We start from the raw sequence: 16,666 nt of genomic DNA, 5'->3' as shown, positions 1-16,666 counted from the left end.
CGGTGTGTGCCGGGAGTTGTAGTCCTTCAAGTCGGGGGTAATGGAAGGGCGCGACAAATCCCACGGTGCAATGCGGAGTCGCCCCGTTGACGTATGGGTTTTCCCAGCACTCCGTGGGCGGGGCGATAAATGGTCAGGGCGATAAATGGTCAGGGAGAAAAGGAAGTAAGGAAAATTGTGCGTTAATATCCTCAATGTAAGAAAATGTTCTGTTGAACCCGTTCTACAATATTAGGAGGAGCAGGCCGACACTTCCTGGAGGTTTGCAGACACGGGCCCTTGTGTTCACTGCCCAGACGCACAGTGATGCCTAAATATTATGAAGAGAAGGAGGAGGACGGCAGAGCCTGTGCTGGGGTGAGGGAGGACCTGAGGGCCTGCTTGCTGAATCACGACTGTGTGCTAAAGGTGCGAGAAAATAATTATATTGTCATAAGTATGCTTACGTTAACACTGCAATGAATTTACTGGGAAAATCCCCTAGTCCTCACATTCCGGCGCCTGTTCGGGTTCACAGAGGGAGAATTCAGAATGTCCAATTCACCTAACAGCACGTCTTTCAGGAGGAAACTGGAGCACCCAGAGGAAACCCACGCAGACACTGGGAGAACGGGCAGACTCCGCACAGACAGTGACCCAAGTCAGGAATCGAATCTGTGACCCCGGAGCTGTGAAGCAACTGTGCTAACCACTGCCCTACCAGAAAAGGCATTCTTTCCCTTACGAACAAGGGAGATGAGTTTATTTTTTTAAAATGCAGTGAGCTGTCAGGCAGTAGTGGAGACGGGTTCAACACTGGGGCTGGTTTAGCTCACCAGCCTAAATCGCTGGCTTTTAAAGCAGACCAAGCAGGCCAGCAGCACGGTTCGATTCCCGTACCAGCCTCCCCGGACAGGCGCCGGAATGTGGCGACTAGGGGCTTTTCACAGTAACTTCATTGAAGCCTACTCATGACAATGAGTGATTTTCATTTCATTTTCAACAGTAACGTTCAAAACAATCAGACGTACACTTTGGACAGGGAAATATGTGAAAGGCTCTGGGTAGTGAGCGAGGGTAGTGGGCCGAATAGACTCCCTTCAGTGATGTATGGGGCGGATTCATATAGCAAATAGAATACCTACAGTGCAGAAGGAGGCCATTTGGCCATTCGAACGAGCACTTTACCCATATCTACTCACCCAACAAACCATCCTTACCCCTGTACCCATAATCTAACCTGAACATCCTTGGACAAAAAGGGGGAATTTATCATGGCCAATCCACCTGACCTGTACATATTTGAACTCTGGGAGGAAACCAGAGCACCCGGAGGAATCGCACGCAGACACGGAGAATGTACAAACTCCACACAGGCAGTGACCCCAAGGCTGGAATTAAAACTGGGTCCCTGGTGCTGTGAGGCAGCAATGCCGCCCCTGCCTAACCTGTCATTAAGTGTAAGGCTGTTCAGATGAAATTAATAATCTTAAATTTTCACTTTCTTGGTTGATAATATCATAACCAGCTGACAGGTTGTTTTGAAGGCTATTGAAATTGTATGTGCATGCCTGGCTTTGTAAATGAAACTATAGAGCACAAAAGCAAAGCAGCTGTGTAAAAGCAAAATACCATGGTCACTGTAAATCTGAAATTAAAACAGAAAATGCTTGCAATACTCAACAGATAGTAATACAAAACCTTTGTAAAATACCAGTTTGGTCTCGGCTGGAGTATTGTGGCCAATTCTGGGCACCAAACGTATTAAGAAGAACTTCAAGACTTTGGAAAGGGTATTGAGGAGACTGCAGAATGAAAACAGGGATAAGGGACTTGTGTTATATAGCAAATCTGGAGCACCACTCTAGAACAAAGGAAGGTTGAGAGATTTGATAGAAAAAAACATGTGGTTTTAAATACCCTTGATAAGGCGTAATACCCATGATAAGGAGTAATTAAGGAGAAATCATTTTTTTGCAGTGGCAAAGGAGTCTGTAACCAACGGATGCAAATGTAAGGTAATTGAAAAAGAACCAGAGGGGGGAAAAATCACGAGCTGTTGTGATTTGGAATACAATGCCTGAAACGATGATGGAAGCTGATTCAGTAGTAACTTTCAAAAGGAAAGTGAAGTACATCATTGAAGGAGAAGAAAGTGCAAGATTATGACGCAGTCAGGGGAATGAAATTCATTGAAAAGAACAATCCAAAGAGCTGGCACAGGCAAAGTGGACTGAATGACCCCCTTCTATGTGCATCTGTTGTATGATTCTCTGAAAAAAGCAAGCTGTCTACTCCAAACGCAGACTTTCTAGCAATTATGTTAGCACATCTTTGAGTTGGAAGCAGTGTCTTGCAAGCTTACTCCCAATATCCAAGTAATTAACTTATCAATATCAAATCTTATTTCGCAAAATGTCGTCTACTCCATTGTACCTAAATTTTGACTCCTATTTGTATTTCAAATAGGAAGGAAAGACACCAAAACAATGCTTAAAAGACGGACATTGCAAGGCATTACAGGTTACTTTCTTTGAATGTAAAAGATCAATGGTATGTATCAATTTTAAATTATTTGTTTTGGAAACAACAAAATATTTGTTCTGCATTTTAAGGTTAAAAAGTCCCATTAGTAATCTCTGAACCGCTTAGATTTCATAAAATTCCAAAGCAAGTTTCACTTCTTGAAAATAGTGGTTGGTTTGGCGTGTTTATAGAGATAACTGATCTAATATCTGAAACTTTTTATGTTTTTGATTTGGTAACTGTTGCCCACAAAACAGACTGGCAGTTCTGACATTGTGACATTGGCCAGATTTTGTGGGAGACGTTTGACTTCATTACCCCTGTGAAACTGACCTCAACTTCAAGATTCAAATTATGGGAAGAGTAATGCGGAAATCCTGAAGTTGCAGCTGCTACTCACTGCTCCACTGCAGGGTTTGCTGTAGTACCCCCACTGACAGAGCTGCCAACAATTGCAATCATTGATGTGGTGAGGACATCCCTTTTCCGCAACATTGTTAGAAACCCCATAAAAGGAGTAGCTAGATTTTAAACAGTAGTGGGGCATAGCCTCAAAATAAGGGGAAGTAGATTTAGAACTGAGTTTAGGAGGAACTTCTTCACCCAAAGGGTTGTGAATCTATTGAATTCCTTGCCCAGTGAAGCAGTTGAGGCTCCTTCATTACATCTTTTTAAGGTAAAGATAGATAGTTTTTTGAAGAATAAAGGGATTAAGGGTTATGGTGTTCGGGCCGGAAAGTGGAGCTGAGTCCACAAAAGATCAGCCATGATCTCATTGAATGGCGGAGCAGGCTCGAGGGGCCAGATGGCCTACTCCTGCTCCTAGTTCTTATGTTCTTATGTAATCAACAGCTATTAATCAGCAACTGAGTCAATTTTACATTTGTAGATCATTATTAAGTACAGTGTTTTTGTTAAAACACAAAATTTCAGCCTTTACTGTCAGTTGTTGTAAATACCTGATTTTCAGTTTTCTCTCTGTAAAGTGTTTAAAAATGAGTATTTTAGTGCTATTCATTTCTTCGTTGGCAATCTCGAATTTTTTTCATATGATTGGTCACTTGGACAGATGATATCATCAGGGCAGCTCCACACTGGGCAGCCCCATTAAGGAACATCTGCAATCTACCGCACGGCAGAGAGTTAGAATTCTTGCCACAGAATTCATTGGATCCCTTGTTGCCCTTAAAGAACAGCACACTAAGAGTCCTTGCTTTGCCACTGACTGCACATTCTAGGTCCATGAATTGATAGCAACTGGCACTTTTAGGCTGTTAGTTTCACTATAAATAACCCTTTTAAAAAAAACACACCTTGATGAATGAGGTATAATTGGATTTTTGGCGGTGTACTCTGTGACCTCTCTGGTCTGAAATGCTTGGGGCCAAGCTATTTCTGGGTTATGGAATTTTCTAGATTATAGAAAACACAATAGATTGACTATTGACCTGAAACAGAAAAAATTGATACAACATAAAACAGTAATAAATTGTTTTCCTTATCGAAATATTGTATTTTTAATGTTTGTTTTGTGTCAAACTGGTGTTCGAGTTTGCTCAAAATATTTCCAGGCAAGTGGTGTTGCCGAGCAGTAGGTTTCTGGACTGGAGAAGTTGCAATGCATATTTATGGTCAGCATGGCAGCAGAGTGGGTAGCACTACAGCTTCACAGCACCAGGGTCCCAGGTTCGATTCCCTCTGTGTACCCAAACAGGCGCTGGAATGTGGCGACTAGGGCCTTTTCACAGTAACTTCATTGCAGTGTTAATGTAAGCCTACTTGTGACAATAAAGATTATTATTAATTATTGCTATTAAATGACCTCATTTACAAAGTAAAGCTAATTTCATATTTGTTGAATGTCTAATTTCTTTTAAATTTCACATTTCTAAAATATTGATATTTAAGCTCCTATCTAAATCCAATCATCCTTTAATTTGCTATCTGAAAATTTAAATTAAAAGTGAAATTAATTCCGACTGCTTAACTTACTTGCTGACATTACTGCTGCTGCACGCCAGTAAATCCACTTCATTTAGACCAGACTTCAACTGCTATCTGGAAAAAAGGAAGATAGCTAGATCTTTGTGGGCAGTTTTGCTTACGATCAGAAGCCAGTTTTGTCACCGAGTGCAAAATCTGGGGCAGTCTTAGAGCTCAGATTTTATTAAAAGCTTCAATTGCGTTCTCATCAGTTCATGTATAAAGAATTAACATGCCTATGACAACATTACAAAGTTATATCATGGCCAAGAGATTTGGATGTTCAAAAATTTCCACATGTTTTCTGTCCAGGCATTGGCATAACCTAGGCAAAATTGAATTACTTAGCACTAATAATTGAGGAATTTTAAGTTATGCTCTTAACCGCTTTCTGCTGGCGTATCTGCAGTCTTTTATGCTGGTTCAAAAGTCCATTTGCTCAAAACAATCTTCATCCACAAAACTGTCCATGCCCTCAGGTCAAGGTTGTAAGCTTCTGCTGATCTTGTCTGTCCAAAGGATCACCTAGTGTCCCAAGGACCCAGCCCCCTAAACAAGGGGCTGGTTTAGCACAGATCTAAAGAGCTGGCTTTTAAAGCAGACCAAGGCAGGCCAGCAGCATGGTTCAATTCCCGTACCAGCTTCCCCGAACAGGTGCCGGAATGTGGAGACTAGGGGCTTTTCACAGTAACTTCATTTGAAGCCTACTTGTGACAAGCGATTTTCATTTCATTGTCATGTGAACACAGCATTATTTGCAGTGGCCAACTGGCAAAGGTCAATTACTTTAGGAATGTGCTTTCTCTTATTCCTGGGAACTATTTGTCAATCTGGTCTGATTTTCATGCTGAATTCTTTTCACATTTTATTACTGTATTTTGCTTTTTGCCATCATGTTTAGTTTTTATCTTGTTAATATCTCTACATACACTTGAGATAACCGTTGCAAAGTGCACCTTGGCTCTCTCTTTTCTCTGTTGTAAAAGTGAATTTAAAAGTTATTAGCTGCCTCTTATTGGGGAAATTGCTTTCTCCCAGTCTTGTCCCATTAAAGAGACTTTCCAGTCTGATCATTCTGGATCTTGCTGAAAACATTAACCTATCTTTCTCCTTCAGACTCTGTTGATTGAGCTTTTCTAGTTCAGTAATTTTCCCCCACTTTTAAATTGGGAGAATAGCTAAACACTGTGGATGCTGCAAATAAAAACATCAAAGGCTAGAAATACAGGTCAGGCAGTACCTGAAGAGGGAAAGAGTTAACATTTCTTGTTGATGACCGTTCATCAGTACTAAAAGAAATGTAGCGATGTAACAGATACAGAGGTAAGAAAATTAGGAAGGTGAGCAAAGAAGAAAAGAGAACGTCTGTTAGGGTGGAAGGCAACAATAATTAATTGTCAAAATGGATGATGGTGCAAGGCAGAAAGAAGTGACAATGAGACAAACGATGGGTCTAGAAGAGCTGAAAGTGATACAAACAGCATCACCAATAGAAACTGGTGTCTAGAAAACAAATGAGGAGTGGTTATGATCTGAAATTGTTAAACTTCATGTTGAGTTCAGATGGCTGTAAATTGCCTAATCCTGAACCTTCCATTGAGCTTCATTGGAACGGGAGGCTGAAGGCCGAGGTCAAAGTGGGAGTGATGAGGAGAATAGAATTGCAAGGGACCGGAAATCTGGGAGCATGCTTACGGACTGAATGGAGATGTTCCACAAAGCGATTACAAGGTCTGCAATTTGTCTTTTCTATATAAAATGCATCGAGAGTATCTAAGTGCTTATTCTGTAGGTACCTATTTCCAATTATCCTTTTTCCAAAGATTAGTTGGGATTTAGGAGGGAAACAATGATTTATATTGGACTGTAGAGTTTGTTTATTTAAAATACCAAAAGGGAGCCATTCAGCTACATCAAAATGTTGCAATTCATTACTATGCTATGGATTTTGTTTTTAAAGCTGGATAACAGAACTCGGTTCAGAGGAAGAAAAGGATATTAGCAATTGAGCTGCGATAAAGGAATGCTGCAGAACTGAATTATGTTTATGGTTTTTGAATGATGTATAAACAATAGTACTCTTAATTGATTTGGAAAATCGTTTAATGTTTGACTGTTCTCTTTTATATGAGAATTAATAAAGGTATAATTTTTGGAATACATGTTTGATTTTATTCCTGCAACTTTGTTTTGATCATTTGTTTCCTGAATTTATTTTGTTAAAGTATTGTCACAGTTGAGGAAAGAAAGTGGTGCAGGTTTTTAATGCATCCTGGCCATAAATTTTAATAACTGTTAACTTCTTGTATAAGACATCCCACTCTTTGTATTACAGGAGCAATTTAATTACTGAAGAGCTTTTAGAAATCAGAATGAGCTCTTTTGAGGTAGTTCTTGCATTGCTTCCAAGACACGACTAATGGATTTCACGCTGATATACTAATGAAATAAAAACATTTCTAAGTGTGTTTGGATAATAAATTAATATGTATCTCAAATGATGCAAATACTACATTCAATTTTATAATTAGACAATCAATTACAATTAAACACCAGTTTAAGGGGAATCAAGGCAGCAATATTTTTTTTGTACCTTGCTGTCAGCTATAAGGTGACATTAAAATATAGATAATATATAGCTGAGAGCATTTGGTAGTATATCTTATGTAAAGAAATAACTTACATTTTCTTAGGTCTATTCATGTCTTTCAGGCATCATGAAGGAGTTTGTTACTTCAGAAATTCAGTCACTTGTCACATATGCAAATACAAGTCAAGTGACACACAGCAAGGCCCAACAAATGAAAATGAACTAAATGACCATTAAATCTGTTTTTAAATATTGTTGCCTGAAGAATTAATGTTGTCCAGAGCACTGAGAAAGGAAAACTCCCCTCTTTGAACAATGTAATGGGATCATTTACACTCATTTGATCAGATCAACATGATCTCGGTTTAACTTATCTGAATACTGGTCTGCAAATTCCAATAAATTGCTAATCTAGATTGTATATAAAAGAGGTTTGAACTCACATTTCTAACTTGAGAGTACCAAACTCAGACCTGATGCCCAGTATTGTTCATTACCTATCGCTGACTACTCTCAGGTTTGGCTATGGTGACACCATTTTAACCATACGCACTAATTTTAGTAGAAACACCTTGCAAACTATAAGGTACTTTGTATCTATTCAGTCAACAAACATTTACTAACATTCAGTGAAAATATTTGCAGTCTTTTCCTTTCATCTATATTTAGAATTGTGGCATGAATTTGTCAAACACCGCACATCTCAATGCTCCGAGATTCTAGTTCATCCATTTTGACTTTATCAAAGAGATTGCTGACTTAGTACAAAAGTACCCACCGACTTGCACCCAACCCTGCAGAGTTGGCTGCTGCTTGCCCTTTACCATGACCTGTCTGAACTGTTCATTATGGGTTGCACTTTTGTTTTCTGCTTACCTGAAGTGCTTTTTCTCATGGTCAAGCTGGCCAGAATGCTGTTCCGATCTCCATATAATATTGCTGGTGCAGCCATGGTGCTGAACCTGCTGTTTGGAGACAGGTTATAGTTCATGTTGGCACAAGTACAATGGAATTGCATGCCCAATGACATCTCTTGCATTTCTGGTAAGTAAATTTAAAAAATCATATCACGATTGTTGAGTAGCCACATGTATAATATGTTAGCCACTAGTCATAACATTGCTGTAAGTTTTATCAGAACCACCATTACAATGTTTCCACAAATCCGTTGGCTGCATTTACTCTGGTGAAAACCAGTAAAAAATACAGAGGAATATTGTAAACAAAAATAAAACTTAATTGTGTAAGAGACATGTGAAATGGTTGTGGCCACAAAGAATGAAGCTGTCAGTGTCTGCATGCAGCAGGATCCGGAAAACATTCTGGCCTGGGCTTTTAAGTGGTAAGTAATATATGTACTGCAATTGACAGATAATGACAATCTCCACCAGAATATCTAACCACCTCCCCATGACATTCAACAACATTACTATCAACAGTCTGGGGTCATTATTGATCAGAAATTTCAGTGGTGCAGTGGTTAGCACTGTTGCCTCATGGTACCGAGGACCTGGATTAGAACCCTGCCCTGATCACTATCAGTGTGGAGTTTGTACATTCTCCCCATATCTGCGTGGGTCTCACCCCCACAACCCAAAGATGTCCAGGGTAGGTGGATTAGCCATGCTAAACTGCCCATTATTGTTTTGAATTTAGAGTACCTAATTAATTTTTTCCAATTAAGGGGCAAACAACCCACTTTAGGTTTCTGGGGGTCCAGGCTGCTCAAAATTGGCCCGGCTCCATAAATTGAACTTTACGAGCCTGGAGGTTAGGATCAAGGTGGATTTAGAGAGGTGAGATATCCTCTCTCTGGTCATTGGCCAGCAAGGTTCAATCGATAAAGGTGAATATTTTACCACGGTTTTAATTTTTATTCCAATGCCCGCTGGCCTTCTTGCTGAAAGCATTTTTTCTGGAGTGGAGCGGATGATCACGTCCTTTATCTGGGCGGGTAAGATAGCCAGAATTTGGAAAATGGTGCTTCAGAGGAATCGGCAGTCCAGCGGTGTGGCTCTGCCAAATTTGATTTATAACTACTGGGCAGCAAGTGCTGAGAAGGAGCTGGGCTGATACAGGGACCGAGGGGAAATTTTGGTGAAGGTGGAGGCAGGTTTGTGTAAGGGGTTAGAGTAGCAGTCGCTGGTGACAGCGCCACTCCCGTTCTCCCCAGGGAAATACTCGGGCAATCCGGTGGTGGTAGCAACTCTGAAGATTTGGAAGCAATTTCAGCAGCATTTTAAGTTAGGGGCTGTGTCAAAGATGGTGCCGATCTGTGCAAATCATCGGTTTGAACCGGCTAGATTAGATGCTAGGTTCCAGGGCTAGGAAGACAAGGGGGTGGTAGGAATGAGGGATTTGTTTCTGGAGGGGTGATTCGGGGGTTTGGAGGAATTGACGGAGACGTTTGGGATACCACGGTTCGAAACTCTGATATATGCAGGTGCGGGATTTTGCGAGGTAGATCTTTCTGACGTTCCCGGTAATGGTGCCCTCCTAACTGTTAGAGTGCTGTCTGTTGTGGGCATGGAAGAGGGGGTACTTCAGGGATTTATGAAAGGATTCTGGAGCAGCATATAGTACCACTGGAGGGGGTTAAGGCTAAGCGGGAGGAGGAGTTGGGAATGGCACTGGAACAGGATGTGTGATGTGCAGGGTGAACGCCACAACTTTGTGCGCGAGATTAGGGTTGATTCAATTAAAGGTGAGGCATAAGGCATCTTTAACGAGGTCGAGGATGAGCTGGTTTGAGGGAGTGGAGGACAAGTGTGAGCGGTGTTCTGATCTTGCCTTAAGCTGGGGAGGTTTGGGGGCTCAATCCTCAGCACCATGTCGGCAATCTTACAAATGGATTTGGAGCCCAATCCCCTAGGGGCCAAATTTGGGTTGTCTCACCTGCTAGAGCTGTAGACGGTGGCAAGGACAGAGATCTTAGCTTTCATCTCGCTGATTACTCAAATACACTTCCTGCTAACTTTTTATATTAAATTCATACATCCATATTTGTAGTGAAAACTGTTTACATAAATTTGACCTGAAGTTACACACTTTCCTCAGAGTAAGTGCTACATCAAACTGGTGTAATGGCAGTGTGACAAGTTTATGTTCTATTAAAGAAATTTATAGTAAGGATGGACTTTATAAAAGTGGCCTGATTACATCTGTATGTCCTGGTCTAATTGTCTTTTAAACACCAAACCCCCTAAAAAAATTGTGTTTGATTCCCTGCAGGACAATTGGAAACTGACTAATAAAAATTCTAAGGGCAACATGGTGGCGCAGTGGGTCCCAGGTTCGATCCCGGCTCTGGGTCACTGTCCGTGTGGAGTTTGCACATTCTCCCCGTGTCTGCGTGGGTTTCACCCCCACAACCCAAAGATGTGCAGGGTAGGTCAATTGGTCGCATTAAATTGCCCCTTAATTGAAGAAAACGAATTGGGTATTCTAAATTTATTTTAAAAAAATTCTAAACACCATTTCTAATTAAACCATGAAAGTATGGCCAATATTCATTTCACTTTGAGACAGAATAAGAGAGGCTAAAATCAAATTTAAATAACAATTACATTTTCGATCCGGAGCAAGGAATGCAAATTTCCTGCACATCCTACATTAGCTTTAACCTACACATGGACACAGCAATTCCACATCTCCATGCTGCCCCCATCTTGTTGTACGGATATGTCTGTTTACTTAAAATCAAAACTGAGCACGGTTTCCATTCATCTGCTTCACTCCTTCGCAGCTCTGCCAGAGACCTGCTCCTTTTGTGGCCTGGTGGAGACCGTTGAGCACGTTTATGTTGTCTATCATAGGCTGCACTCCCTCTTTGATTTCTTGACGACATTGTTGTTGAGGTTTTGTTTGCCCTTCAGCCCCACGCTCCTGATCTATGGACATCCGGTGCTGTGGTGGGGTGGGGGGAGAGGCGGAGGACCTCCTCGTGAACCTGGCCAAACTAGCCATTTATCGGTCCAGGCAGCGGGCGATCGAGGGGGTTGTCCGGCCCGACTGTCTGCCCCTCTTCCGCGGCCGGCTGTCCCTGGAGAGGCAGCATGTGGTGTCCACGGGCACACTTGAAGATTTCCGTGCTCGGTGGGCACCGCAGGGTTTGGATTGCCTTATCGACCCTGATTTGCACACTCTAATTTGACGGGTTTTAGATAAGTTTCTGTTCCCTTTCTTGTTCCTTTTGGGTTGTGCTCCACTCGTTGTTTTAGGAGCACTTCCTTCTTTTGTTTTATCCATTATTTACTTTATTTATTATTTGCTTGGTTCTTTCACATCCAGCATCATGCTAAGGCAGATGCTGGCTTAATCCTGCACATGAATATAAATGTGCAGGTCCCACAACTCACAAAATAATTTTTAAAAAAACGAACAACACACATGAACTAAAGTAGAGCGGCTCCAAAAGAGCTCCATTCATCTTCTTCGAAATTCCGCGGTAACGCGCTTCTCTAGCCGTAAGAGGGCAGTACATGTGTCGAATAGAATTTTGTTTGCAACATAAGCGATCTTCATCATCCACTGCAAATGTGAGCGATCCGATCTCTAGCCTAAATGGTGAGCAGTCCAGTTTCCCCCGCTCCTATCAATGTGGGTGAGAGTGACGCAGGAATCAAGAACAGAGACGCATGTGAAGAGATAAAGCTGCAGAACATTGAATGTTTCGGTGAACGCCCATCAACATCTCAACGAACCCACATTGCGCCTGTACAAGGATGCCGAATGCGTCGGTTTAAGGGATATAATGGAAGAACCACTGTCACACCAAACATAGTGCAGAGGACAAGAATGCAGTTAGTACAGCAGCGTTTTTTATCCTTGTGCTTTTAGGTAGGTCTCTTACATCTGCATCCCTTACATATGACTGGAGAGGTTATGCTCTAAGGTTGGCGCGAAAATGAATTATGTTTTTGTATCGATCAGTTTGAGAAGGGGGAAACCCATGTCAAATGGGAAAGAATAACCTAAATTATGTGGCTTTGAACTGTGCAGTATATAAAGTTTATCACTGAGACCTGTACTCCCTCAGTTCTTTTATAATTAGGTTTGGAATGGAAGAGCAATGAAGGGTTTGGCCTCCTAGTTAAAGCAGGCGCAATACAATTGTTTTGCAATTTTTGTAGCGTAAGAAAATGTGCATTTAGATCTTAATCTAACGACTGAAATTAACTCTTGCTGCAACTACATTTTCAACATTACTGGTTTCCTCTAACAAAATAGTATACCGTTAATTAATTTTAATCTTGCTTAATTCAAATGCTTTGGCTGGAAATTTCAACTTTGTTGCACTATTTCTATTGTTTTAGTTGATTGGCGAAAATAATTTTTTGGCATAAAAATAATCAAACTGAATCCAAATTGACGAAGGGCTTTGCAACACAATGCATGAACAAAAAAAAATACTGATTAAGTACTTACTGCCTCTGAATCTTGTCTGAGGCGACTGTAATGGAAAAAATGACTTAAAATGACGACCATTACTACTGAGTAGTTACGTAATACTAAATGCTCCAGAGGAATAACGCCTCTTGTATGCTTTTTGCTATATTTCCATACATCAAAATACAGTTCGAACTAACTCTTAATACCGCCGCCCCCAAGAATGTGCCAGCACAAAATTCCGCTGATACTTAGGTGGGCTGTAGTCTCTATTTGTTATGTCACTGCAATGGAAGTTCACTGACAGGCAACTAAATTGTTTTTGTTTCAATACTCATCCTTTCATGGAAAAATAATCAATTCCGTTGTAAATTCGTAATTTTTACTGACATGGGTCAAGTTGCTCATCTGTAAAACGTGTGCGCGGGGGTGGAGTTTTACAAGAAATGTATTTTAACCAGCTTTGATCTAAATCCTGTCAAGCTTAAAACCTATGACAAGGTGTCCCAGTAGATCTCTGTTTTACAACATTTAACATTTTTACTTAAAATTCAGGAAGTGGAACTTCAATTACAGAAAGAATGAATTAAACTTTTAGCAAGATTTAATCAAATTTCCTATTAGTAGATCTTGGAATCTTATTGTTGCTTTCAGGCGTAAATTATCTTGATTCTGTGGGCAGATTGTTAAAGACTGCATAATAGAAAATAAGTATTTATATATTTTCTCCCCACTGACCGTTAACGGCAAATATGAGTTGAATAGAGAGAACCAGCATGAATTTGTAAAGAGTAAGTAAGGTCTAATCAACCTGGATGAATTGGTTGAGGAGGTAACTAACACGCTGGATAAGGTAGTGTTTACCTTATGGACTATCAGAAGGCATGCAACAAGTTTTCCAAAAGAGACTATTAACAAAGTAGAGAGTGCATGGAATTGGAGCTAACTTATTGGCTTGGGCGTGGATTTGATTAGGTGGTTGGAATGATGCAGCGAGTTCCACAAATTCACCGCCCTCTGCGAGAAGTAGTTCCTCCCCATCTCAGTTCTAAATCTACCACCTGTTATGGGCCATGGTTTAGAGAACCCCAAAGTGTATCATGGAGTTCACCTGACCCACGACTTTTACTAGATTGTGGTATGGGGAGCACAAGGCCCACTCTACAGGTGTGGTACAGCAGAAATCAAAAAGTATTTTTAAAAACAAAACAATGTTTATTCTACGAACTCAAGTTAACCTCTTTAACTGGTTTAGCACACTGGGCTAAATCGCTGGCTTTTAAAGCAGACCAAGGCAGGCCAGCAGCACAGTTCAATTCCCGTACCAGCCTCCCCGAACAGGCGCCGGAATGTGGCGGATGTGAAGCCTACTCGTGACAATAAGCGATTTTCATTTCATTAAAAACATACAGTGAACATCTTAGCAACCATCAATTCAAATACAACCCCCAAAGAATACAACACTAAGTAATCCTTAAACTTTGCTTTTAACATCCATAAGACATTTAAAAAAACCTTTTAACCGAAGCACATCAGGTTTAAATTCACTACTGAGAACAGTTATCACTCTGAATTCACCAAATGATCAGGAGATAGTCTTTACATGGCAGAGAGAACAACATTACACCTTTGGCTGGCTGCAGCTCTAACACTAAAACGAAACCAAAAAACATAGACGCACCCAAGCTTTTCTCAAAGTGAAACTAAAAAGCAGAGCCAGAGCTCAGCTCCACCCACACTCTGACAACACGGCAGTAACTTGAGCAGACAAACATTTGTGACATTCTCATGACACCTCTCAACCTATATCTGTCACCTCTCATTCTAGATTGCCCTACAAAGGGGAACATTTGGTCTCTTTTTACTTTATGAATCCCTTTTAGTATCTTATATACCTCCATCAGATCCCCCCTCATCCATCTAACTTCCAGCGAGTATAAGCCCAAGTGGTTTAATCTTTCCTCGTAATCAATCTGGTGAATCTCCTCTGAACTGCCTCCAATGCCACCACATCCTTCCTCAAATAAGGGGACCAAACTGGACACCATACTCCAGATGTGGTTTCACCAACACCCTATACAATTGCAATAAACTTCTCTACGTTTATACTCCAGTCCTTTCGCAATAAATGGTAACATTCTGTTTGCCTTTTTAATTACATGCTGTACCTGCATACAGACTTGCTGCGATTCATGAACAAAGATACCCAGATCCCTCTGCTCAGATGCATTGGAAGTCATCCACTGTGGACCTAAGAAGGAAACAAATGAGTATTTCCAAATGATGAGATGCTAGGAACTGTGGAAGTGCAGAGCTAGGGGTCCAAATGCAGAAATCATTAAAAGCTAATGGACAGGTAGAAAAACAATGTAAAGGAATGATTACATCTGGAGAGCTGAAATACAAGGATATGGAAGTTAGAGCTGTACAGAGCTCTGGTTAGACCTCCCCTGGGAGCATTGTGTTAAGTTCTTGGACCACACGTCAGGAAGGATAGATCAGCTTTGAAGGAGATACAGCACAGAATTATTAGAATGACACTGAACTAAAAGGATTAATTTATGAGGATAGGTTGCATGGAACCGTTTTGTATGCCCTTGAATAAAGAAGATTAATGGGGGAATCTATTTGAGATATTTAAGATGTTTAGAAGATTTGATAGGGTAGAGATAAACTATTTATTTTAGTTTCTTTTAATTCATCCATGGGATGTGAGGATTGCTGGCTAGGCCAGCATTTATTGGCCATCCCTGATGCTATTTAAGAGTCAACAACATGCTGGTTTCTGGGGGGCTGTTTTGCGAGGTTGGAGGAGTTGGGGTGAAATATGGACTGGGGCAGGGAGAGGTATTTAGGTATCTGCAAGTCCGGGATTTTGCCAGGAAGGTTCAGAGCTTCTCGATAACGCCAGCCTCCACGTTGTTGGAGGAGGTATTGACGACAGGAGGAATGGAGAAGGGGGTGGTGTTGGCGATTTATGGGAAGGTTCTGGGGAAGATAGGATATCATTGGAGGGGATTAAAGCGAAGTGGGAGGAAGACTTGGGGAGGGTATGGAGGATGGGCTGTGGTGTGAGGTGCTCCGGAGGGTCAACGCCTCAACCTCGTGCGAGAGGTTGGGGCTGATACAGTTGAAGGTGGTATATAGGGCGCGCCTCACGAGGGCGAGGATGAGCCAACTCTTTGAGGAGTGGAGGAAGTGTGTGCGCTGTGGGAGGAGCCTCGCAAATCGTGTTCACATGCTTTGGTCCTGTCTGAAACTGGAGGGGTATTGGAGGGAGGTCTTTACAGTCATCTTTGGGATGGTGAACATGAGGTTCGAACCAAGGCCCCTAGATGCCATATTCGGGGTGTCGGACCAGCCTGGGCTGCAGGCGGGTGTGAGGGCAGATGTCTCAGCCTTCACCTCGCTGATTGTCTGAAAGTGGGTCCTGTTGGGATGGAGGTCAGCTTCCCCGCCCTGTGCCTCAATGTGGTGGGGGGGGGCGGACATTAGGGGAGGTGTGGAGGGGGACTGGGGGAAGGTGGGGGGGGGGGGGGGGAGGTTGAGTGTATTGTTTACCATGTAGGGGATGATCGTGGATTCTCTTTTGGTCTTTCTTGTTTTGTATTTGGGATGTAGGGGGAGATTTGGGTTTGTATGTTGAAGGAGATGCTGATTGGGAGATTGCTGTTGTATTTGTTATTGTTGGTTATCTTTTGTTGGGTGTATATTTGATGAAAAAGTAGAAAATGAGAGAATAAAAATATTTTTAAAAACACATGCTGGTGATTCTGGAGTCACATGTAGGCCAGACCAGGTAAGGATGGCAGATTTCCTTCCCTAAAGGACATTAGTGAATCAGATGGAGTTTACGACAATCGGCAATGGCTTCAGAGTCATCATTACACTTTTAATTCTAGATTTTTATCGAATTCAAATTACATCATCATCTGCCCTGGTGGGATTTGAACCCAGGTCTCCAGAACAATACACTGGGTCTCTGGATTACTGGTCCAGCAACAATACCATGATGCCACTGCCTCCCCAGTGGGCCTTGCAATAGGCAACGCTACATTTGTTCTAAAGCAAAGCAGCAGTTCTGGGTGCAAAATGAAGGCTGAGATGGATTTTTAATGGGCACATATGAGAAACACTTTGATTTCCATCTTTAAAAGATATGCCAGTGAACTTAAAAGACTGTCCAATAATTTTTTTTAT

At 41.5% G+C, this 16,666-nt stretch overlaps 2 protein-coding genes across 2 annotated transcripts in view; both read left to right on the top strand.

The window, feature by feature from the left end:
* The first annotated feature begins 91 nt into the window (after positions 1 to 91).
* On the top strand, positions 92 to 6,650 carry LOC119977568 (cytochrome c oxidase assembly factor 5). Its single transcript, XM_038818658.1, has 3 exons — positions 92 to 408; positions 2,449 to 2,532; positions 6,449 to 6,650. The coding sequence occupies exons 1-3, from the start codon at positions 307 to 309 to the stop codon at positions 6,488 to 6,490; spliced, it is 228 nt and encodes a 75-aa protein (XP_038674586.1). The 5' UTR covers positions 92 to 306; the 3' UTR covers positions 6,491 to 6,650.
* Positions 6,651 to 11,619: 4,969 nt separating this feature from the next.
* Positions 11,620 to 16,666, top strand: part of LOC119977492 (inositol polyphosphate-4-phosphatase type I A) — a 246,016-nt gene continuing 240,969 nt past the window's right edge. Inside the window, exon 1 of the mRNA XM_038818515.1 lies at positions 11,620 to 11,917. The gene's annotated coding sequence lies outside the window, so the exon portion shown is untranslated. The remainder of the gene's footprint in view (positions 11,918 to 16,666) is intronic.

Source organism: Scyliorhinus canicula, chromosome 14 (assembly GCF_902713615.1).
Source record: "Scyliorhinus canicula chromosome 14, sScyCan1.1, whole genome shotgun sequence".
Lineage (NCBI taxonomy): Eukaryota > Metazoa > Chordata > Chondrichthyes > Carcharhiniformes > Scyliorhinidae > Scyliorhinus > Scyliorhinus canicula.
This window is presented reverse-complemented; position numbering and strand designations above follow the sequence as displayed.